This window comes from Micromys minutus, assembly GCF_963924665.1.
Source record: "Micromys minutus genome assembly, chromosome: 1".
NCBI classification, from domain to species: Eukaryota; Metazoa; Chordata; class Mammalia; order Rodentia; family Muridae; genus Micromys; species Micromys minutus.
The window spans coordinates 33,520,336-33,545,215 of record NC_137969.1 but is presented as its reverse complement, the minus strand read 5'-3'; the positions used below and the strand labels follow the sequence as shown (position 1 = coordinate 33,545,215).

At 41.1% G+C, this 24,880-nt stretch overlaps 1 protein-coding gene across 1 annotated transcript in view; it reads right to left on the bottom strand.

Moving 5' to 3' along the window:
* Positions 1–24,880, bottom strand: part of ABCA13 (ATP binding cassette subfamily A member 13) — a gene marked incomplete at both ends in the record, with an annotated part of 453,164 nt that overhangs the window by 406,722 nt on the left and 21,562 nt on the right. The window contains 2 exons of the mRNA XM_080920446.1: positions 14,875–14,998; positions 20,253–20,346. Of these exons, the coding sequence (XP_080776572.1) occupies positions 14,875–14,998; positions 20,253–20,346 (218 nt within the window). The remainder of the gene's footprint in view (positions 1–14,874; positions 14,999–20,252; positions 20,347–24,880) is intronic.

The following is a 24,880-nucleotide window of genomic DNA, read 5'->3' as shown; positions in this document are numbered from 1 at the left end:
TCAAAACAGGATCTCACACAGGACAGGAACATGGGGGCAGGAACCAATGCAGAGGCCATATAGAGGTGCTGATTTCTTGACTGCTTCCCCTGACTTGCTCAGCTTGCTTTCTTATAAAACCCAGGACTACCAGCCCAGGGATGGCAGCACCCACAATGAGCTGGCCTTTCCTCCTTGATTACTAATGAGAAATGCCTTACAGCTGGATCTCACGGAGGCATTTCCTCAAAGGAGGCTACTTTTTCTGTGATAACTTCAGCTTGTGTCACATTGACACACAAAACCAGCTAGTACACACCCCAAAACATGGTCAGGCATATCACAAAGATACCCCACATATAATATGATACCAACTTCTACCTTATCTAAGGTTTCTATTGCTAAAATAAGATGCTATAACCAAAAGCAAGTTTGGGAAGATGGAGCCAATTCATGTTACAATCCCACTTCCACCTATGAAGGCTGCTTTGGATGAAGCAAGATTCAGCTACTCATGAAAAAAATAGCTGGGTCCTGAGCCATCAGAGCATCCTGAAAAGCAGACAGGACAAAACTTGAAAGACAAGACAGAACAGACAGCAACAGAGAAAGCAGCAGAGGGGGCTGATAATGTAAAGGTTAGAAATACTTCAAACTGGAAAAACAGTGCTGGTCATGGCATATGGATAATTAAAATAAATAAAATTTTAAGATTTCTATTTTTAAGATTATATGTCTATGCAGAGAGGTACAGGTGTATACACACACACACACACACACACACACACACACACACATACACACACACACACACACACACAAATGAAGATGCCTGCAGAGGCCAGAAGAGGAAGCCTGGTCCCATGGAGATGAATGTGTAAAGTTGATTCCTTCTCAATAGATGTGAGTGCTGGGAACTGAACTCAAATCCTCTGAAAGAGCAGGACATGGAATCAGCCACTGAGCCAACTCTCCAGCCCAATTCTTCTCTTCTTAGTAGTTTTTAAAGCAGAAATTGAGAGAAAATGTCTAAACAAAGTGGGGCATGAGAAAAGCTATACAGAGCAAAGTACATGTTGGCCAGGTTGACGTCAACCTGCCTTTTAATGATGATCGTTAGTAGGGGGTGGGGAGAAATCAGATGTACAGAATATATGAGTATCACAGAACATTTCAATTTTCCTTTATTCACTTTATCTTGAATGAGGAGTAGCCCTCCCAAAAATAAAAAAAAATAAAAATAAAAACACTCTGTGGGAATTATCTGCTGTCATTAATGATTGTGGTTTTGCCCTGAAATCCTCTTATTGAAGCAGAGGCAAGCTCCCTACAAAGCCAGGAATGAGGAAGCTGCTTTTTGTAATCATGCTCCCATGTCAGGAAGTACCTTCAGGTTCTGCCCAAGATAAGCTTCCCCCATGTGGTTAAAAAGATCCTGGCCATTCGTGAGGCAAATTAACCATGGCAATATCTACCTAGCTTTAAAATGAAAACTTGTTTTCAGGTATTTGTAAACCAAGACACTCAGAAGAGAGTTGCAAAGGGTTTTGTTGCTATTGTTTGGTTTTCCTTTGCAGTTGTTGGTTTTTTGGGTTGGGTTGGGTTGGTTTGGTTTGGTGTTTGTTTTTTACTTTGAACTTCAGAATTCATACTTGAAACATGGACACAGACAGGCAACCCTGGCAGGCCACTTCTGGAAGTGAGGCTCCCCTCAGAGCTGGCTTCCCACTAGCTCTCTTCCCTCACCACTTGTACTGGTATTTCTGTTGTTGAATTGCATTTCTCACACCTTCAAGTTGGCCCTCCTCAATCCCAAAAGCCATTTTAGTCTCAGTTCTTAAAAGCCTAGTAATACTGAAGATGTTTACATCAGACTATGGTTCCAAGGATGTGAGATAAACACAAAGTTGACTTTATAATCCCCAAGTTTCTGCAAACTAGAGTGTGGGTGATAAAATGGAGGAGCACACAGACAAAAAGTAAGTAAGTAAATAAATAAATAAATAAATAAATAAATAAATAAACAAAACAAAAAGCAACAACAACAAACTAGTTATTTTCTGGGGTGTGATGGGGGAGTCTCCCAGACCAACACCAATACTTCTCCAGAGAGTTCATAAAATTAAAAAAAGAAAAGAATACTGCCAATCTCACAGTAAGCTAGTTTTATCCTGATTAACAAAAACAGAAAAATTACTGTCTAATTTTCTGGACAAACATAGATAGTGAAACTTTACAATAGAACGAATTGCAAACCAATTTCAAACATTTGTCGATTAAGACTCAGGATCCATCTGCACAGGGCTGGCTGAGCCCGCGCAGGAGCCTTGCAAGTGCTATCCCATCTGAGACAATGGGAGCTTGACACACCCTTCAGGCTGCCCCGGGAGGGCTAGCCTGGAGCCCCCGGAGGTCAGCTGGCGTGGTGCACTCTGGAATCGGGGTCCTCTTCAGCCCAGCATGAAGGCAGGTGACCACCCCTGCACACAGCAGAGCCCGCAGTGAAGCCTTGCAAGCGCTCTCCCACCTGAGCCCACCGGTAAGCCCTAAGCCTGCCACACACCCTCACCAGTGGCTGTCCAGGGAGGGAACACCTGGTGATCTCCTGAGCAGATAGGGAGGTGAACGGTGGGATCTGGACCTTTCTGGACCAGTGAGAAGGACAGACATTAAGACTCAGGATCCACCTTTACACAGCTAAGCCACAGAGGAGCCTTTCAAGAGCTCTCCCACCTGAGCCCACGGAGATAGAATGGAGCCACTGCAATCAGAAGTCACTACCTGCCTTGTCACTCAAAAAAATTACCCTCCTGAGCCTACCGGCCAACAGATCCACAAGAGAGACAGGCTCCAGTCAGAGACAAAAAGAGCACCTGTAACCACAGAAAAGATGGCAAGAGGAGAGCATAGGAACCTAAGCAATGGAAACCAAGACAACTAGGCAACATCAGAACCCAGCTCTCCCACTACAACAAGTAGTGGAACGCCAAACACACCAGAAAAACAAGACCTAGACTTGAAATCATACTTCATGATGATGGAGATCTTGGAGAACCACATAAATAACTTCTTTAAACAGGAGAACCAGGAAAAATCACTCAAGCAACTACAGGAAAACACAACCAAACAGATAAAGGAATTGAAGATGGAAATAGAAAAAATAAAGAAAACACAAAAAGACAACCCTGGAGATTGAAAACCATAAAAATAAATCAGGAGTCACAGATGCAAGTATCACCAACAGACTACAAGAGATGGAAGAGAGGATTTCCGGGGCTCAAGACAACATAGAAAACAAACAGTCAGAGAAGATGCAAAATACAGAAAGCTCCTAACCCAAAATGTCCAGGAGATCCAGGACACAATGAGAAGACCAAACCTAAGGATAATAGGAATAGAAGAGGGCGACGAATATCAACTAAGGGGCACAGTAAATATCAACAGAATCATAAAAGAAAACTTCCCTGCCCTTAAAAATGAGATGACCATGAATATAGAGGAAGCCTACAGAACTCCAAATAAATTGGACCAGAAAAGAAACTTCTAACAACACATAATAGTCAAAACACTGAATATTCAAAACAAAGAAAAAATTCTAAAAGCTGTAAGGGAAAAAGGACAAGTTACATATAATGGGCGACCAATCAGAATTACAGCAGACTTCTCAACAGAGACTATGAAAGCCAGAAGATCCTGGACATATGTCATATAGACCCTAAGAGAACACAATTGCCAGCCCAGATTACTATATCCAACAAAACTCTCAATCTCCATAGATAGAGAAATCAAGATATTCCAGGAAAAAAAACAAATTTACACAATATCTATCCACAAATCTAGCCCTACAAGGGGTGATAAATGAAAAAATCCAACACAAGAAAGGAAACTACACCCAAGAAAAAGCAAAGTAATAATAATAATAATCAAAAAAAAAGGAAACCAAAAGAAAAGCACACAAACATAAGTCTACCTCTAAAAACAAAAATAACAGGAAACAAAAATCACTATTCCATAATTTCTCTTAACGTCAATGGACTCAATTCCCCAATAAGGAGACATAGGCTATCAGACTGAAAACATAATCAGGATCTGAATTTTGCTGCATAGAGGAAACTCATTTCAAAGACAAAAACAGACACTACTTCAGAGTAAAAGGCTGGGGATAAAACCTTCCAAGCAAATGGGTCCAGGAAACAAGCTAGAATAGCTATTCTAATATCAAATAAATTTCCAACCAAAAGTTATCAAAAAAGATAAGGAAGGACACATTTTACTCATTACAGGAAAAAAAAAAACTATCATGATGAACTCTTAATCTTGAACATCTATACTCCAAATACAAGGACACATACATTTATAAAAAAAAAAAATCCTACTAAAGTTCAAAGCATATATTATACCACATTCAATAATAGTGGGAGACTTCAACACCCCACTCTCATCAATGGACAGATCATGAAGACAGAAACTGAACAGAGACACAGCGAAACTAGCAAAGTTTATGAACCAACTAGAATTAACAAACAGGACATTTCATCCAAAAAAAGAAAAAAAAGAATATACTTTCTTCTCAGCACCTCATGGTACCTTCTCCAAAATTGACCACAGAGTCAGTCAGAAAACAGGTACATGAAGATCAAAATACTCCCATGCATCCTATCAAATCACCATGGACTAAGGCTGGTTTTAACAACAAAAACAACAAAAAGCCCACATACACATGGAAGCTGAACAATGCTTTGCTCAATGATAACATGGTTAAGGAAGAAATAAAGAAAAACAATCAAAGATTTTTTTTTTTAGAATTTAATGAAAATGACACCACTACATACCTGTCTTAGTCAGGGTTTCTATTCCTACACAAACATCATGACCAAGAAACAAGTTGGGGAGGAAAGGGCTAATTTAGATTACACTTCCATATCGCTTGCTGTTCATCACCAGCGGAAGTCAGGACTGGAATTCAAGCAGGTCAGGAAGCAGGAGCTGATGCAGAGGCCATGGAGGGATGTCACTTACTGGCTTGCCTCCCCTGGCTTGCTCAGCTTGCTTTCTTATAGAACCCAGGTCTACCAGCCCAGGGATGGCACCACCCACAATGGGCTGGGCCCTCCCCCCTTGATCACTAGTTGAGAAAATGCCTTACAGCTGGATCTCATGGAGGCATTTCCTCAACATGAGGCTCCTTTCTCTGTGAAAACACCAGCTTGTGTCAAGTTGACACAAAACCAGTCAGTATAATTGTCCCCTTCTCAACTTGACACACAAACAAATCAATATTAAGGTTCAACCCTTACTTTCTTGTTCATCTCCAAGATCTAGATAACCTTAAAAGTCCCACTGTCTGTACCAATTCTTACATTTTAAAATTGCAATAACTTTAAAATGTTCCGTCTCTTTTAAAAATCAAAGTATTTTTACAATTTAAAGTCTCTAAACTGTAGGTTCCACTTCTTCCTTCAAGAGGAAAAGATATCAAGGCACGGTCACAATCAAAAGCAAAATCAATCTCGAACCATCCAGTATCTGGGAATCCACATACAAACTTCTGGGCTCCTCCAAGGGCTTGAGTCACTTCTCCAGCTCTGCCTTTTGCAGCCCATACTTAGTCTCCTAGGCTCCAGCTGCCTGTTCTCCACTGCTGCTGCTACTCTTGGTGGTCATCTCATGGCACTGGCATCTCCAAAACACTACTGTCAGTCCTGGGGCACTAATTGCCACTGAGGATGCACCTTCACCAATGACCTTTCATGGCCTCTCACAGTGCTGAGTCTCAGCTGGTCTCCATGACCCCTTCATTCCTTCAAAACCAGTAGCACCTGGGTGACTCTTACACATTACCAGTCCAGCCACAGCACAAGGTACAACCTTGGCTAGCTCTGGAACACATCCTCTTTGTGCTCTCACAAAACAATTCTCAGAAGATTTCACCTCAATGATGCTGATTTCTTCATAATCACAACTAATTTCTTAACTCCAGCTGACCAGCATCAATAGTTCCAGTAATGAAAAGGTTTTGCTTTAATAGTTCTGATATCTTGTTAATCACAGCTGATTCTTCAGCCCCAGCTAACCAAAATCACAGCAACTTCACAACCAAAAGAGCAACATCCCTGATTAGAGTCTTTAGACTTCCCTCTGAAATTTCACAAGCCAGGCCTCCATCTTCTGCACTGTTCTCAACATTATCTTCCAAGCTCCTACTGAACATCCCACAGAGCTCTTCATATCCCAATGGCTCTTTTAGCTCAAAGTTCCAAAGTCCGTCCACAGTCCTCCCCAAAACATGGTCAGGATGTCACAGGAATACCCCACTATGCTGGTACCAATTTGTCTTGCTCAGAGTTTCTATTCCTGCACAAAATATCATGACCAAGAAGCAAGTTGGGGAGGAAAGGGTTCATTAAGCATACACTTCCATATCACTGTTCATCACCAGAGGAAGTCAGGACTGGAACTTAAGCAGGTCAGGAAGCAGAAGCTGATGCAGAGGCCATGGAGGGATGTTACTTACTGGCTTGCTTCCCCTGGCTTGCTCAGCCTGCTTTCTTATAGAACCCAGGTCTACCAGCCCAAGGATGGCACCACCCACAATGGGCTGGGCCCTCCCACCTTGATCACTAGTTGAGAAAATGCCTTACAGCTGGATCTCATGTAGGCATTTCCTCAACTGAGGCTCCTTTCTCTGTGATAACTTCAGCTTGTGTCAAGTTGACACAAAACCAGCCAGTACAATACCCAAACTTATGGGATGCAATGAAAGCAGTACTGAGAGGAAAATTCATAGTTCTAAGTGCCTCCGAAAAGAAACTGGAGAGAGCATACACTAGCAGCTTGACAGCACAGCTGAAAGCCCTAGAACAAAAGAAGCAGATGCACCTAAGGTGAGTAGACAGCAGGAAATAATCAAACTCAAAGCAGAAATCAACCAAATAGAGACAAAAAGAACTATACAGAGAATCAATAAAACCAAGAGCTGGTTTTTGAGAAAATCAACAAGATCAATAAACCCTTAGCCACACTAACTAGAGGGCAAAGAGAAAGTATCCAAATTAACAAAATCAGAAATGGAAGGGGAAACATAACAGCAGAAACTGAGGAAATTCAAGAAATCATCAGATCCTACTACAAAAGCCTATACTCAACAAAACTGGAAAATCTAGAGTAAATGGATAAATTTCTAGACCAATTCCAGATACCAAAGTTAAATCAGGATCAGATAAACCATCTAAACAGTCCCATAACACCTAAAGAAATAGAAGCAGTCATCAAAAGCCTCCAACCAAAAAAAGCCCAGGACCACATGGGTTTAGTAGAGAATTCTATCAGAATTTTATAGAAGACCTAATACCTATTCTCTCCAAACTTTTCCATAAAATAGAAACAGAAGGAACAATACCCAACTCTTTCTTCGAAGCCACAATTACACTCATACCTAAGCCACACAAGGACACTACAAAGAAAGAGAACTTCAGACCAGTTTCTCTCATAAACATCAATGCAAAAATACTCAGTAAAATTCTTGCAAAATGAATCCAACATCACATCAAAACACTCATCAACCATGACCAAGTAGGCTTTATCCCAGGGATGCAGGGATGGTTCAACATACAGAAATCCATCAACGTAATCTGTCATATAAATAAACTCAAATGAAAAACCACCTGATCATCTTACTTCATGCAGAGAAAGCATGCAACAAAATTCAACACCCCTTCGTGATAAAAGTCTTGGAAAGATCAGGAATCCAAGGCCCATAACTAAACATAAGAAAAGCAATATACAGCAAACTAATAGCCCACATCAAACTAGACGGAGAGAAACTTGAAGCAATCCCACTAAAATCAGGGACTAGACAAGGCTGCTCACTCTCCCCCTACCTATTCAACATAGTACTGGAAGTCCTGGCCAGAGCAATTAGACAACAAAAAGAAATCAAAGGGTTCACATTGGTAAGGAAGAAGTCAAAATATCACTATTTGCAGTTGGTATCATAGTATACTTAAGTGACCAAAAAAATTCCACCAGAGAACTTTTACATCTAATAAACAACTTCAGCAAAGTGGCTGGCTATAAAATTAACTCAAACAAAACAACTGCCTCCCTCTACCCAATGGATAAACAGGCTGAGAAAGAAATTAGGGAATCAACACCCTTCACAATAGTCACAAAGATTATAAAATACATTGGGATGACCCTAACCAAGCAAGTGAAGGATCTTTATGACAAGAACTTCAAGACTCTGAAGAAGGAAATTGAAGAAGATCTCAGAAGATGGAAAGATCTCTCATGCTCATGGATTGGCAGGATCAACATTGTAAAAATGACTATCTTGCCAAAAGCAATCTACAGATTCAATGCAATCCCCACCAAAATTCCAACTCAATTCTTCATAGAATTAGAAAAAACAATTTGCAAATTTATCTAGAATAACAAAAAACCTAGAATATCGAAATATATTCTCAAGAATAAAAACATTTCTAGGGGAATCACCATCCCTAATCTCAAACTATATTACAAAGCAATTGTGATTAAAAACTGGATGGTATTGGTACAGAAATAGGTAGATCAATGGAACAGAGTTGAGGATCCAGAAATGAACCCACGATCCTTTGGTAATTTGATCTTTGACAAAGGGGCTAAAAACATTCAATGGAAAAAGGACAGCCTCTTCAACAAATGGTGTTGGTTCAACTGGCAGGCAGCATGCAGAAGAATGCAAATCGATCCATTCCTATCTCCGTGTACAAAAAGATCAAATGCAAGTGGATCAAAGATCTCCACATAAAACCAGGTACACTGAAACTATTGGAAGAGAAAGTGGGGAAGAGCTTAGGCACAGGGGAAAAATTCTTGAACAGAACACCAACAGCTTCTGCTCTAAGTTCAAGAATCAACAAATGGACACCATGAAATTGCAAAGCTTCTGTAAGGCTAAGGACACTGTTAAGAAGACAAAATGGCAGCCTACAGATTGGGAAAAGATCTTTACCAATTCCACATTTGATAGAGGGCTAGTATCTAATATATACAAAGAACTCAGAAAGCTAGACTGTAGAGAATCAAATAATCCTATTAAAACTGGAGTACAGAGCTAAACAAACAATTCTCAGCTGGGAAATATGGAATGGCTGAGAAGCACCTAAAGAAATGTTCATCATCCCTAATCATCAGGGAAATGCAAATCAAAACAACCCTGAGATTCCACCTCACATCAGTTAGAATGGCTAACATCAAAACTCAGGTGACAGCAGATGCTGGTCAGGATGTGGAGAAAGAGGAACACTCCTCCACTGTTGTTGGGGTTGTAAGCTGGTACAACCACTCTGGAAATTAGTCTGGAGGTTCCTTAGAAAATCGGACATAGTACTAACTGAAAACCCAGCTATTCCACTCCTGGGCATATATCCCAAAGATACTCTAACATATAACAAGGACACATGTTCCACCATGTTTATAGCAGCCTTATTTATAATAGCCAGAAGCTGGAAATAACCCAAATGTCCATCAACAGATGAATGGATACAGAAAGTGTGGTATATTTACACAATGGAGTACTACTCAGCTTATAGAAACAATGACTTCATGAAATTCGTAGGCAAATAGATGTAACTAGAGACTATGATCCTGAGTGAAGTAACCCAGTCACAAAAGAACACAGATGGTTTGCACTCACTGTTAAGCAGATACTAGCCCCAGAAAGCTCTGAATACCTAATATCCAAGAAACAATTCACAGACATCATGAAGCTCAAAAAGAAGAAAGGCCAAATGCCTTGGTCCTTCTTAGAAAAGAGAACAAAACTCACATGGAAAAAAATGCAAAGTCAAATAGAGGAACAGGGATTGAAGAAAAGATCACTCAGAAGTAGCCTCACCTGGGGATCTACCACATATGCAGTCACCTAATCCAAGCACTATAGCTGATCCCACAAAGTTCTTACTGGCAGGAACCAGACAGAGATGCCCCCTCAGGGACTATGCTAGAGTCATACAGATACAGCTGAGCATGCTTGCAGCTAACCATCAGTCTGAACTCGGGGATCCCAATGAGGTTGCTAAAGAAAGGACCTAAGAACCTGAAAGGGGTTGGAACTTCATGGGAAGATAACACCAACCCTCCAAAACTCCCACGGAGTAAAACACCAACCTTTTGGCACGCTTTGAGAGACCTATTGATTCAGTTGCATATGTAGCTGAAGATAGCAGTGTCTGGCATCAATGTGAGAAGAGACTTTTGTTCCAGAGAGGTCACATTTCCCAATGTAGGGGAATGCCAAGGCAATGGGGTAGAGAAGGGATCAGAAGGGAGTGCACCACTGTGAAGGAACTGGAGGGGGAGGGGTATGAGTGAGCAGGGTAAAGGGATAACATCTCAAATGTAAATACAGAGTATCTAATAAAAAATAAATTTAAAAAGATTGAGAAAGAAAAAAAATATCAAAATATTCATTACGATCAAATTGGCTTTATTTTACAGATACAGGCTTAATATGTATAAATCAATAACTGCAGCCCAATCACATATACTCAGAAATGATATGATCTTAATATATAAAAGGCCTTTAATAAAATCTACTATCTCTTCATGATAAAAGTCCTGAAGAAACTGTCAAGAGATGGAACATACTTCGGTATTCAGTGGCTGGATGGGGAGACCTAAACAGGATTTTAGGGTTCCCAGGCAAGGGACTGAGGAAGGAACAGGAAGAGATATAGCTTTTGTGCCAGGAAAGAAGTAGATGTCATGCCTGAGAAGTGCAGAAAAGAGAGCATAGTCATAATGTAGGTGATTGGGACTCAGCTGGAGAGGGCTTCAGGTCTGGGTCTAAGGCAGCCAAGATAACATATAGGTTTTAGTAAGTAATAACAGGAATAACAGAGGAGAGTGTCTTAGCCACATTGAGGTTTCAAAGTGACCCATTCATAGAGCTGTTTAAGGTATATTAAAATATAAAGCTCTCTCTCTCTCCCCCCGCCCCCCCCAGTGTGTGTGTGTGTGTGTGTGTGTGTGTGTGTTTCATTCGAGAACCCAGAACACTGGGGCAGGTTGGGAGGAGCACCACTGCCACCACCAGGGTATATTTGAGTAGCAATGATTGGGTACAGTACACACACACACACACACACACACACACAAATACATATACAAATATACATACCCATAGATATACATCTATATCATATACACATACGAACACACATATACACATACACACCCGCATATACATATGCCACACACATTCAACATTTAATAATGAAAGAAATGAAAGCATTTCCTCTAATTTCAGGACTTAAAAATGGGCTTCTAATTTTTCTACTCTTACTCAATATAGTATTGGAAGTCTTGGCTACAGCAGTAAGACAAGAAAAGCAAATCAAAAGGACACAAATGGGAAAGGGTGAAACAACAAGGTATTCTTATTTGCAAATGATAAATGTTAGTATTCCTTCTAGGTTCCTCCCAACAGTTACCTTGCTAGAAAAAGGACTGTTTGGCCCTCCTCACTCATCCTGTTCTTTCTCTGACTCTTTGATACCCTTTATTCTTCCTGATCCCTTTCTCCTCTCTTCCCCCTCCCCACTCTCCACACATCCCTGCCCTGCTTCTTCTCTTTCTATCTGTCTGTCCTTCTCTGTCCCCATCTCTTTCTCTGCCTCTACTCCCTTCTTGACTCCCCTTCCATGTACCCAAATAAACTCTATTCTATATTAGACCTGTCCTATGGTTGGTACCCACTGAGGCACCCTCTCACCTCACCATACTGTGCTCTACAGAACATATCCTTGGCTTTTGTAAGAAAAAAATGCAGTTCTCTAAAATTCTTCACTGTTACTGTGATAAACATTTGCAACAAAATTGCCAGCTACTAAAATTAGTAGCATTTCTATGTAACAATGACAGAGATACTGAGAAGGAAATCAGGGAAATGAGGCTATTTTCAGATGCCTTTAAAAAATACCTTGCAATTACCCTAACCAAGATAGCAAAAGATATCTACAATGAAAACTTTAAAGCATTCTCAGAAGTTAAAGAAGGCATTAGAATGTGGAAAAATCTCTCACACTCATGGTTGTTGACTACTGTGGGGGAAATACAATTCTTAGTCATCGTAGGTAGGAGTGTAAATCGGTGTGACCATTATGGAAATCAGTGTAGGCGTTTCTCAAATAATGCCTCCTAAGCACAGACCCAAAACACCTTTATTGTTTATTCCTGCTCTATTCATAAATCAAGGAAATGGAATAATCCTACATGTCCACAAACAGATGAATGGATAAGGAAAACATGAGCCATATACAGCATGGAATTACATTCACCCATAATGAAAACTTAAATTATGAAATTTGCAGGAATATACACTGATCTGGAAAATATATTAAAGGTGGTAACTCAAGCTCTGGAGGACAAGCACCATATCTCCTGTATATGTTTTTATTTTCAAATGTCTGTGTTCTTATAGAGGAGTGGGTGTGGAGAAATACAATGAGATTAGAAAAGTCCCCACTGAGGTAAGAAGAGGCCTTAAGGGAGAGGGGCAGGGGGATGACAAAACACTTATAAGGTTGAAGTGGAAAGGGGGATACTGGGTGGTGGAGGAGTTTAAATGGGGATAGGAAGACAAAGGATACTGGAGGATGGAGAAAGGTCAATCCAAAGTAATCATACATGAAAATGCCATAAGGAAACCTGTCATCTTGTAAGCCCATTAAAGAACAAAACAAAATATAACAAAAATGTTTTATATCTAGGCATTGTGGAATACACCCCTAGTCTTAGCATTCATTGTGAGGCAGGGGGATTGTGATCTAGAGTCCAGCATGGGCTATATAGCAAGACCCTATCTCAGCATAAACGAAACAAGATCTATTGAGATAGCTCAGAGAGTCAAGCCATTGCTGCCAGACCTGATGACCTGGGTTCAATCCCCACTACCCACACAGTAGAAAGAATCAATTGCCACTGATTTTCCTTTGACATCTGTATACACCATGACATACACACAGAGAAAGAGAGACAGAGAGACAGAGAGTCAGAGTGTTAATGCTGAAATTTTAAATAATATAACAGGTACATTCACTCTACTAAGAAATTATTACCACCCCACCACGCTAAAGCTTGAGTCCCTGTCCTGACTGCATTTTGTTCGTAATATTCACCATAATTAACCCAGCTGGGAGATAACACCCTGGTCACAGAGAACATAAGTTTTCCATTGAACTACCAAATCAGAAGGTACAAGAACCAGACTGTATCACTTGTTTGGCTACAAAAATATATTCTTTCCAATTCCACATTATCTTGACTTTCTACTCTAACTAGGGCACCGCAGGAGACCTGAAATGTGACTGATGGTAACTTTCAGTCCCCAGGGCTTCCCTGAGAGTCCTGGATCTTCTTTCTTTTATTTGGCACATGTGTGAGAGAGAAATGAGACCATGGGGCATTTCATGATTATTATTTATACAAAGTCATTTTTATACACCTATCTCAGAAAAGCAAGCACCTCCAATGGTCTCAATATTTGCATTTTTGCCCATAACTTCATGTTGATAGCTGGCTCCTAAGATGAAACGAAGAGATAGGGAAGAGAATTGGTCATGGTGGGGAGACTTGGTAACCAGGCTTAAAGACATCCCTTGCACCTTCCACCATTTGATGACACAAGTAGAAGGCATTTTATGTGAACAACACATTCTTACCAAACACTGACCCTTCTTTTATTCAGTATTGAACTCCCTGGCAGCCAGAACTTGGAGAAATCAATGTGTACTCTTTATGTGTTCTTGCAAATCTATCCAGCTTAGGATATTTTGGTATATAAAAGCCCTACTTTATAATTATTATACCCATTGTGTCTAAAATTATCTGGAAGCATTCTGTTTAAAGTAGAAAGATGGGGATAGAAAACGGGCTCAGCAATTAAGAGCATTTATTGTTCTTTCAGAAGACTTGGGTCTGGTTCCCAGAACCTATGTGGTGGATCACAACCACCCATAACTCCAGGTCCAGGGGATCCGACACCCTCTTCCAGCCTCTTTTGGTACCAGGCACATGCATAGTGTATGTGTATACATTTAGGCAACATATACAAATAAAATTTAAAAATATAAGGTTGAAAGATGAACAACTTCAGTTTTAACAATCGCTTTGTTTAAAATCTTTGATTATTTAATTACAAGCAACAACTTAACTCCCCATCATTCAACCTGATAATTCAAAACATGATTATCAACCAGTCATTCTTCCGTTCTTTATTCCACCTAAGAAAAGGTCTCACATCATTGGATTCTCCAAGTTAAGCCTCTTCATTTTGAATTTTGTCACTTGAAGCCACCCCTGCTTTGCCTCTTGATTTGCAATACCAAATAAGGCCATGGGCTATCTTGGCATAGCTCAGCACTGTAAGAATCCAAGAAGCCAGTAAAGCGTTGAGCATCTGAGGGGCTTAGTGCAGAAAGGAAAGTAGTGCCTGGCTGTTCTTTCATCTGACCACAACCTGGCACAAGATTGTAGTCAACTTGTAGCAGAAAGAACTCCTAGCAAGTAGCCCCCAAACCTGTAATTTTCCAACTACACCCAAATGAAAACTCTGACTAAGCAAGTAATTTTGAAAGCAGAGCCTAACAACAGGAAATCATTAAGTGCTCATCGATATTTAACATGCTATGATCTTGAAACACAGTGAACATCAGTAGGAGTGATATGTGAATCTGAACAATAAAACATATTTGTTTTTAACTCTGATTTCTAGGTCCCTAACACATGCTAGATCACTAAATGTGAGTTTTTAAAAGCACACATGACATTATAGAAGCTGGGAGCCTTGAGGAGAGGGGGCAGCATATAAAACCATCCTAGGAATTCTGAAGAGGATATTTATATTTCTCATACCGAAAATGGTGATCCATGGAACTCTCAAAGCTGATGTTTCTACAACTTGAGCCAGTGTTACAAAGAAGTCCTTGGATGAAAGGAAGAACACCCCGGCTGGGCAGATCCCGGGCTTGCAAGTAACCTGGTCATAAACACAAGAAGGGAATTAGTTCTGAAAACTACTGACCAAAGCAGAGTGCTATATACAATGACCCTCCCCTTCCAACTGTATATGGTAAACTTGCTGAGCTTCGGTCTGGGACAGTCGCTTCTTCATCCAGGAGTCCAGTGCACCAGAATCCAACTTTTTTGTGTCCATGTGTTTGCCCTTTTTTTATTCCCTTACTGCCCCAATTAGGTCAGTCCTGGAGCCATGCAGGAGACAAAAGATGGTGCCCAAACAGGGCCATGAACAGTAGACAGTGGCTATGGTGAACCCATTGATTAGAAAAAAAGAGGGAATGCTCTCATGAGAAGCACACAAATAAAGAAAGAATTAATGGTAACAATTAATAAAGAAATGGAAGGGAGAACATTTCAACATAGGCAGTTATATATTAATAAGAAGAATATAGAGATAGGCAGTTACCTGCTAATAGAATCTATAGCCAGGCAGTTATATGTTAAAAGAGAGAATCTAAAGATATCTGTTACATGTTAATAATTACAGAGAGATTATTGGAACAAGTAAAATTGAGAAATAGGTAATTTTATGGTAGTTTGAATAATTTTATATTTGGTGAAACAACAGAATAAGGTAGAGACTTCATAGGTTCTTGGGCTGTGTTATGGAAATGTGCCCTTGGTTTAGGGGTAAAGAGGAAGTTAGTTTGGCAACTTGGAAAAATAGAGACAAGAAAAAAAAAATAATGGGTGAACGCATGACTGAGTTTCATCCTGTGGCTTGGTCATATCCTCCCATAACTGTATATACTGAAGAGTTCCTCCACTTTGGAGGGCATTTCTCTAACCATTTGGAGTATCTCTGGGTACCATTCATTCATCTCTTCAGCACAGATGATAGCCTTGTAATTTAGACAGGATTTAACATGCCACATAGATAATGGATGCATGAATAGATATAATTGGGAAATAATTGAGACCCACAATAATGATAGCATGGATGTGGCCCAATCACGATGGCACGTCCTACAAAAGTAAAAAAGGCTTCTAACCAGGTTATTTCTCCTGCTAATACTGCAAAAATTATTTTTACCTAGCTGGAGCCTTCAATCCTAAGCTTGCTAAGGCATTCTCTTTGCTTTTGTTAGGCATAGCAGCTGGTCGGATCCTTCTTGTGGTCTGGTATCAAGCACTGCAGAGAAACACCCCTGCACTAAGCATGAAGATTTATCCTTAACATTGAAGAAATAAGGAAGAGGGGGACGTAGGGAGCAAGTAATGTCCTGACTGAATGTGTGCTGCTTGACATGGATACAGTCATGTCAAGCATCCCAGTGACTCAACTCCATGGAAGTAGCAACACCTTCCCCAGACAGATGGCAAAGCCTTTGTATGTGGATGTTGAAAGGGCCCACCATAAATTTCCCCTGGAAGTTTATGGCACAAAGACTACTTCCCTACAGACATTCTTCCTACTGAGGTTAGCTAAACCTGCCTCCTTGTTGAGGTGTTTATAATAACCACACCTCCTATTTATCTATACGTAATAACCCTGTCTACATTATTCGGCTGTGTATAATAACTCTGCCTTCTGATCAGCTGTATGCAATAACCTACTTTCTGACTCAACTGCATACAATGAAATGCTGTACTTTGAGGGTGATACAACTTCTCATTTGGAGAACCAGGACAACCTAATTCCAAATTTACTACATCTGTGTGTAACAGTTTTCACCCTTTGCTGCTCCTACTCAAGGTTCCAGAACCCAAGCCATGCAAAGACACAACAGGCTAACTGTTCTACAAATCTACACTTCATAATGTTATGCTATTTACCCTGTTATTAACCTAAAAGTCATCTGAGGAATTACTCAGAAAATATAAAGCCCTTTTATACTTTGCACTCCCTCTCAGACAAATGATGTAACTCTCACTGTATTTATCTTCCCTTGTCCTGTGGTCACTCTTATGTTACATAGCCAAGCCTCCTGGCACAGCCCCCTACAAATCAACCATGAGTAGGAAAAATAAAATTAATGTTTTTAAGTTTGGATAAAAGCTTTCAGACAGAAGTCAAGTCGTAATCTTAAACATTTACATCAAATTTTTAAATGTCATATAAAACAAAAACGCTTTGCTATATCAAATAATTCAAACCTTTTCAGGAATCTGGCATGGTGGTACACACTTGTAATTCTGTACTGGGAAAGCAGAAACAGGAAGTTCTCTAAAATTTGAGGCCATCCTGGTCTACAGAGTGAGTTTCAGGGCAGCCAGGGCTACATAAACAGATCATGACACAGAAGGAGAAGAAAAAAAAATAAAGAGAAGGAGGAGGAAAAGAAGACAACTAAGACAAGGAAGAGGGAGAAAGAGTAGGCTTGGAGGGAGAGCAGAAAGGGAAACAAGGAAGTGAGGAGGAGGGAGGGAGGGGAGGAAAGAGGAAGGAAGAAAGGAAGGAAGGGAGGAAGGAAGGGAGGGAGGGAGGGAGGGAGGAAGGAAGGAAGGAAGGAAGGAAGAAAGGAAGGAAGAAAGAAAGGAAGGAAGTAAAGAAGGAAGAAAGGAAGGAAGGGAGGGAGGAAGAGAGGGAGGGAGGGAGAGAGGGAGGGAGGAAAAAAGAAAGGAAGGAAGAAAGGAAGAGAAAACCTTTCAGGAAAAGTAGTCCTGTAATGAGCCAATATCTTAATCAATAAAGTGCTGGTAAAACATCTCACACTATGCACCCTTTCTTTGCACAAGTGGATAGGGGGTGGAGACAATGACAATGATGAGCAACTGGAAAGTCCTGATCTATGTGCTGTGGCTCATAGATCATTTACAAAATCCAGGGAACAGCTTCCCGCCCCCATATCTACTTTGAGTCTGGGAAATGGTCTCCTTAATCCAAACTTGAAGACCCACTATGCTGAGAATTTAGCACAATGCTTTTTACACAGAAGACATTCACCAAATGTCTGATGACTTAATAAATAAATAAATAAACAATAAGGGGTGAATGGATGATTGAAAAAAATAAACGTGTTTGATGCTTAGGGGAAAGTGAAATTCTTAGCAAACATAAGACATGAGGTCCTAGAGAAATGTGGAGCAACATACCAGTAATTAAAGACACATTTCTCTATATGGTTGTGTAACACTTCTCAGGAATGCACCCAGAAGAGAGGCCACCTCAGTGGGTGTTTTGTGGATGGGAGTTTGAGGTGTCCATCCTTGAGTAAACTTATTCTTATATGGAGTCCTATATGACTCTTCTCTCACCATGACATATCTCATTCTAATAGGTGATCCTGCTAGAATGTTCTTTGAAGGAATAAAAGACCCTAAATACATATCATTTGAATGAATAAATAAAATATTTTTAAAAATTAAAAATCCTGAAAAAGATTTTCAGCTCTTTATAACTGAAATTATTTTCTATAAAACCCAGTGCCATTCTAATAAGCACAAAAGAGTCATTAGACCCATTACTTTTTCAGTAAGTGTACTGGCTGGTTTTGTGTCAACTTGACACAAGCTGAAGTTATCACAGAGAAAGGAGTCTCAGTTGAGGAAATGCCTACATGAGATCCAGCTGTAAGGCATTTTCTCAACTAGTGATCAAGGGGGGAGGGCTCAGCCCATTTTGGGTGGTGCCATCCCTGGGCTGGTAGAGCTGAGTTCTATAAGAAAGCAATCTGACCAAGCCATGGGAAGCAAACCAGTAAGTAACATCCCTCCATGGCCTCTGCATCAGCTTCTGCTTCCTGACCTGCTTAAGTTCCAGTCCTGACTTCCTCTGGTGATGAACAGTGATATGGAAGTGTAAGCTGAATAAACCCTTTCCTCCCCAACTTGCTTCTTGGTCATGATATTTTGTGCAGGAATAGAAACCCTGACTAAGACAGTATGCAAAAACCTAAATATTATTGACAAGCTATTACAGATAAACATTTAATAATCACTTTTCCATGGAAAGCTGGAAAACTTAATCAAACTGCACATTTGAAGTGGCATAGTCAAAATGAAACAGTTTCACCATTTCTCAAGAGGTACGGCTACTGGTCTGTCAAATCCAACAGACAAAATGCCCTGATTGGCCATTCTTCTGGAGAAATGGACATTACTGTATGTTTATTAGTGAATGTCCTTCATCACAGTTGCTACCTCCAGCATCCTCACCACTATCATACCCTGTTAAAAATCAAAGGTGTCTTCTTTACCTCTTCCTAAATGAATAGAGGTTTATACACCCAAGCCCAGACTGTTTCAGCTAGGGTGGAGGGATAAATCTATTTGCTAGATTGAGAAAACATCTATGAATGCCATTATTGAGCAGTGAAGAAACCTGAGTTGCCTCTTCCTGGCACACTCCTTAAGTACATCTATGTTACCCTAATAAACCCTAGTCATCTTCCCCACTGAGAATTTAGTGTCAATAAAGAACAGAGAAAGCAGAGGTTGTTTTTTCTTTGGACATTTGTAATTTACCAGCTTCCCACAGAAAAGTGATTATTAAATTGTATTTAAACCAGAGACCTGTGAGATAAGACACTCTCAGGACTCACTGGGAGTGACCTTGGCTGAAATGCCCCATGTTGGGGAAAGAGTCCACCTCCAGTAGACAGACCGTGCCTCAAGTGGAAGGACAGGGTTACTAACCCACAGTCAAAACTCCTGACCCAGAATCGTTCCTGTCTAAAAGAACTATAGGAACAAAAATGGAGACGAGACTGAAGAAAAGGAGGTCCAATGACCGGCCCAACTTAGGATCCATCTCATGGGGAAGACACTAAGACCTATTACTGATGCCATGATGTGCTTACAGACAGGAGCCTGGCATGACTGTCACCTGAGAGGCCCTACCAGCAATTGACTGAAAGAGAAGCAGATACTTACACCCAATCAATGGACCGAAGTCGGGGACTTCTATGGTTGAATTAGGGGAAGGATTGAAGAAACAAAAAGGAAGAACAACCCCATATGAAAACCAACAGTCTCAACCCAAGGGAGCTCCCAGAGACTAAGAAAATAACCAGGAGCATGCATGGGCTAGTCCAAGGTCCCTGGTACATATGTAGCCAAGGTCTGCCTGGTCTGGCCTTGGTGGGAGAAGATGTGCTTAATCCTCAAGAGACTTGAGGCTGCAAGGAAGGGAGAGGCCTGATGGCAGGGGAAACACCCTCTCAGAAGCAAGGGGAAGGAGGAATGGGATGAGGAAGTGTGGGAGGGGAGCTGGGGGTGGGGTCAATGGCTGAAATGTAAATAATTAAGTTTTTAAAAACCATAGAACTTACAGTTCTCTCTGTGTCTGGGAGGCTCTTGAAAACGAAGCACTGTCAGAATCATGAAGAGGATGCATGGCCAGAAGAACTCGGCCAGGGAGAGGACCTGGAAAACACAAAAGACAAAATGCTGAACATGTGTCTAGGCACTATCATAGTCCCACCATTTGAAGGACGATGGGCAGCCAGGTCAGGCTACATTCATAGAAAGTCACTGTTGCCACGTCTGTGAGTGTGTTTGTCAGAAACATAGATGAACACAGTGTCAAAACATATTGAATAACAGCAAATTCACAAGGTACAGTAGTTTCATTAACAACAATGTTCCAAAAAAAATCCCACTCACCCCCCCTTGGTAGCTGATCAAGGCAAGCACAGATTTATTCATATATAAATTACCAAAATTAATATTGGATCACACAGTGCACATCATACAATGAATATATCTCTGTGTATATTGCAGAATAGCTACAGAAGAGCTTCAAAGAGACTAGAGGTAGAATCTGATAGGGGTGAGAAAAGTTTCCGTGGGGACTAGCATTAGGATAAGAAATGAGGCAGAGGTATGTGCCTGAAGTCCTCACTGCAGCTGCCCTTTGGGGCAGACTACAGAGTCAGAGCTGAACCACAATAGTGCGAGGAACAGGATATTGGAGGCTGTAGAAGGGAGAGGCAAAACTGGGTCCCAACAGGACAGAAGAACCAGTAGACAGATGGACAGCAACTCAAGCAGAACACATGAGCTTCAGGGACTGAAGCATGCTGAAGAGCCCAGGACTGTTGGGAGTTCTCTGTCCTCCGGTCTCTTGACATGAACATGGTGGTCAGGTTGGACAGGCTGGCCTGGCTTATGTGCCCTCCTCTTTACAGGGTCCAGGAGAGGAAGTTTCGCCCTTTTCTTGGTCTAGCACATCCATGAAGTTCTCAGGCCAGGTTCTCCTGAGACAGTTTTATTATGGTCTACTTATATTTTTCTCTGGCAAATTTATAGTGTGGTATCTTTCTGTGTTGAGAAACAGTTATTTGTCAGACTTTCCTTGTAGGTGACAACAGACAGATGTCCTCTTCGCCTCTGGCGAAATGTACTCATCCTATGTCCTCGTTGTACTTTCAGTGAGTTTAAGGGGCAGCGCATAGCCACTTGCACATAAGGCAAAGTAACTGAAGGTCTGGCATAGCCTGGTCTCAAAACTCTTCCTCCAGGATCCAGGCTTGGTTGGGGCTGAGAGAAGGCCCAGAATCCAGGCTCAGATGGGGTTGAGAGAAGGTCCAGGATCCAGGCTCAGTTGAGGCTGAGAGAAGCCCAGGATCCAGGCTCAAATGGGGCTGAGAGAAGGCCCAGGATCTAGGCTCAGATGGGGCTGAGAGAAGCCCAGGATCCAGGCTCAGATGGGGCTGAGAGAAGCCCAGGATCCAGGCTCAGATGGGGCTGAGAGAAGCCCAGGATCCAGGCTCAGATGGGGCTAAGAAAAGCCCTCATTCATTTCCTTGAGATCCCAATCTATGATGTCTCTTCATCTTTCTCACCTGTCCTGTATCCTGTTCCTTTCTATTTCCAAGATTGTTTTAAATTTCAGAAGTGTCATTATAGTTAAAGAACTAAAATCTTCACCCGAATTTCCTGTGCTCCATCAAATCAACACCTGTTCATTTTTCTCATGTCTTCACCCACATTTCCTGGCCCCATCTGAGATTCCCACTCTCACTTTGCTGGTTGTCCAATACTCCGCCAGGTGAATATACACAGGCCAGGGGCCCATGCTGCTGAAAAACAACACTTTTTGTGTTAAAATAACCTGTCCTGAGAATTGCTTTGGGTAAACTGGAATAAACTCCTCAACCTCAGATTACCATAGTCAAATTTTTGGACACTCTAAAGAGCTGCCCAGAGGACTGCAGTAATATGGAAGTCTGAACTGTCTTTTCAGTGCCAGAACTTGAACCCAGGGCCTTGTGCATGTAAGGCAAATGTGTTACCAATGAATCACACACAGCCCAAATCTTACACTTTAGAAATTGAAAGAAATGAGCTGACAATGGACTAAGGAACTGGTGTGAGAAAGAGACACAGATTTTAAGCCAGTGTTATTGTGAGTAATCCTTTTTGATTTCAGTTCATCTCACCTCTCTAATACACAACATAGATAAGGCAACTAGATACCTTCACACCAAAAACTGCCTAAAACTCCCCAAGCTAAAGTCTCCAGTCAGACACCTAAGGCAGTGTCTTATGGCTTCAGATGCCAAGGTCTGATGCTTAAATTGAAAGCCAACTTCTGGTCTCTTTGGCTTCTTTATTCCTCTGCCTGCCATGACCATCTCCCTCACACCGTATGCTTCTTAGTGACAGGCAGAGAACAAATGTCTGTGGAACCAGGTAAGTGTTCCTTGCCATGTAACTGGGAAGGAGAACACTGACAGGAGAACATCTGAGTCCCCGGTGTGACTGCAGAAACGAAGTAACCCTTTCAAATAGATGCCAAGGAAGTATTTCTTCAGCAAAGAAGCAGAGGATAGAAAGCTTCTGACAACCTTGCTGCAACTCAATACTCATGTGCACATAGAGAGAAGGGGAGCTGTACAGGCTAGCCTTAGGCGGAAGCAATTAAAGCTAAACAGGGGAGAAAGATTCAGAGCACTGGCATGTGCCTACTGGACTGTGAACATGATCAAAGAGGGAAAGGCACATGTATGGAAGAGTTACCATGAGACCATTCATGTGTACTGGTTACTGATAGAATGTAGTAACAGACCCTAACCCTCACTGATCCTTGCAATTAAAACTAGTGACAAAAAAAAAAAAAAAAAGACTTAAGAGGCTGCAATTCATAGTATCATTCTGGTCACTGCATGGTAAAACACTCTACTGAATGTTGGGATAAGGAACTGAGAGTAGGATAGGATCCTGTACTTATGGATGGATGTAACATTAAATATGCATTTAAGAAGAAGCATTTTTCCATTCTTCTTTTTTTCATAAAAATTGTACTGATTTTTTGGGAATTTCACATCATGAACCCTGAGCACATTCACTTTCCATTCCTCCCAGATTCACCCGTTACCTTTGCCCCATTCCACACATCCCCCCCCCCAAAAAAAAAAGGAAGGAAAGGAAAAATGGCATAGAGTGGCTAGCTTTTGAAAACTTTTTGTTGGTTCTTTGTGAATTTCCTATCATGCACCCCAATCCCACTCATTTCCTCCTCCCCTCCCACTCTTGCAACATCCCCAACAACAAAGGGGAAAACATCTCATGGAAGCTGTAGTGTGTCTCACAGTGTATCTTTTTTCTTTACTTCCTTGCTTGCAAATGTTTATTGCAATGACTCTCTGGTGGTCCAAAGCCTCTGGTTCCTGCTACTCTATTGATCCAGAAACCTCACTGGGACTAGCCCTGGATCTCTTGAGACTGCCCTGTGTCATAGAAATCCTGTAGTTGGATCTGTAGGACCAGGATTGGCTCCCTCATACACTCCAATAGTTCATTGATAGAGTAAGCCAATTCAGAACCCTGGACCTGGGCCTGAGAGTTCTCTGACAGTTCTCATGTCCTCTGAACCAGCTCACCAGCAACACCCCAGCCCCATTGCTCACAACCAGGGGCAGCTCTATGCCGCCTTTCAGGCAGGATTCAGGGCCTGCTCTCCCAAAGATGTTTTGTAGCATGGGGGAGATGCCAGTTCTCCTGCTGTCATGTCCCCAGGGCCAACTCTTCAGCCTGCCATAGGTGTCAGGGGTTAAAGACCAGGAAGGAGGGAATCTCTCTTTTGTCCATGAATAGCTAGCTTTTGAAAACAACATGATAAAGAAAAATCATTTGCAATCAATAGACTAATAAAACAAACTGGTAGTTGATATTATAAATAAATAAATGACTACATGAATGGGTATAAAATCTCAAAAGTAAACTGAAGCACAATCATTGTAACAAATGGCAAAGCCCCAGGGATTCTTATTCACATAAATATACATGTATTTGTGTATTACGTAAGTATAAGGCTTTCAGAGACAATCTTTCATATCAGCATTGAAATATCTGCCTTTTTTACAAAAATAGTAATTAATCCTCTAGTGTCAGGTTATTTAATTAATCATCTACTTACAGAAATATGCCTGATTGTCTACTTGCTGGCCAAGCTACCATGGGCTTTCTTACGTCTCTGACTGACTTGTGACAGAACATGGTAAAGTTCAATCCATGAGCAAACGTCCACTCGGATTTGATTCTGGATTGGAGTCTGGGTAGACAAAACTGTAACTCTCTCATTAAGAGCCAAGACTGCTCACCGCTCCGTGTGATCTTGACCCCACAGCATGCGGGATTAACTCTCTGAATTTGTGTTGTGTCCTGGCAGTATTTGGGATTCCACCCAGGGCCTCTTGCATGAAGACCTCACCCTGAACTACAGATCCTGCCCCAGCGTTGACTTCAGTCATAGTTTTTTCAAGTTGATATATAAAAGTAATTTGCTTGCATTACTAGAATGAAACAGTGGTTTTAAGCACGTAACAATTCCTTGCTTTCTAAGTCTCTATTCTTCCAGGTTCCCATTTCTCTATTAGTTCATTTTTTAACTACATCAAAAGTCATCATTTTTTGGTTTTTGAATAAAGAATTTAACCCTCTCTTGGCTGTGGGT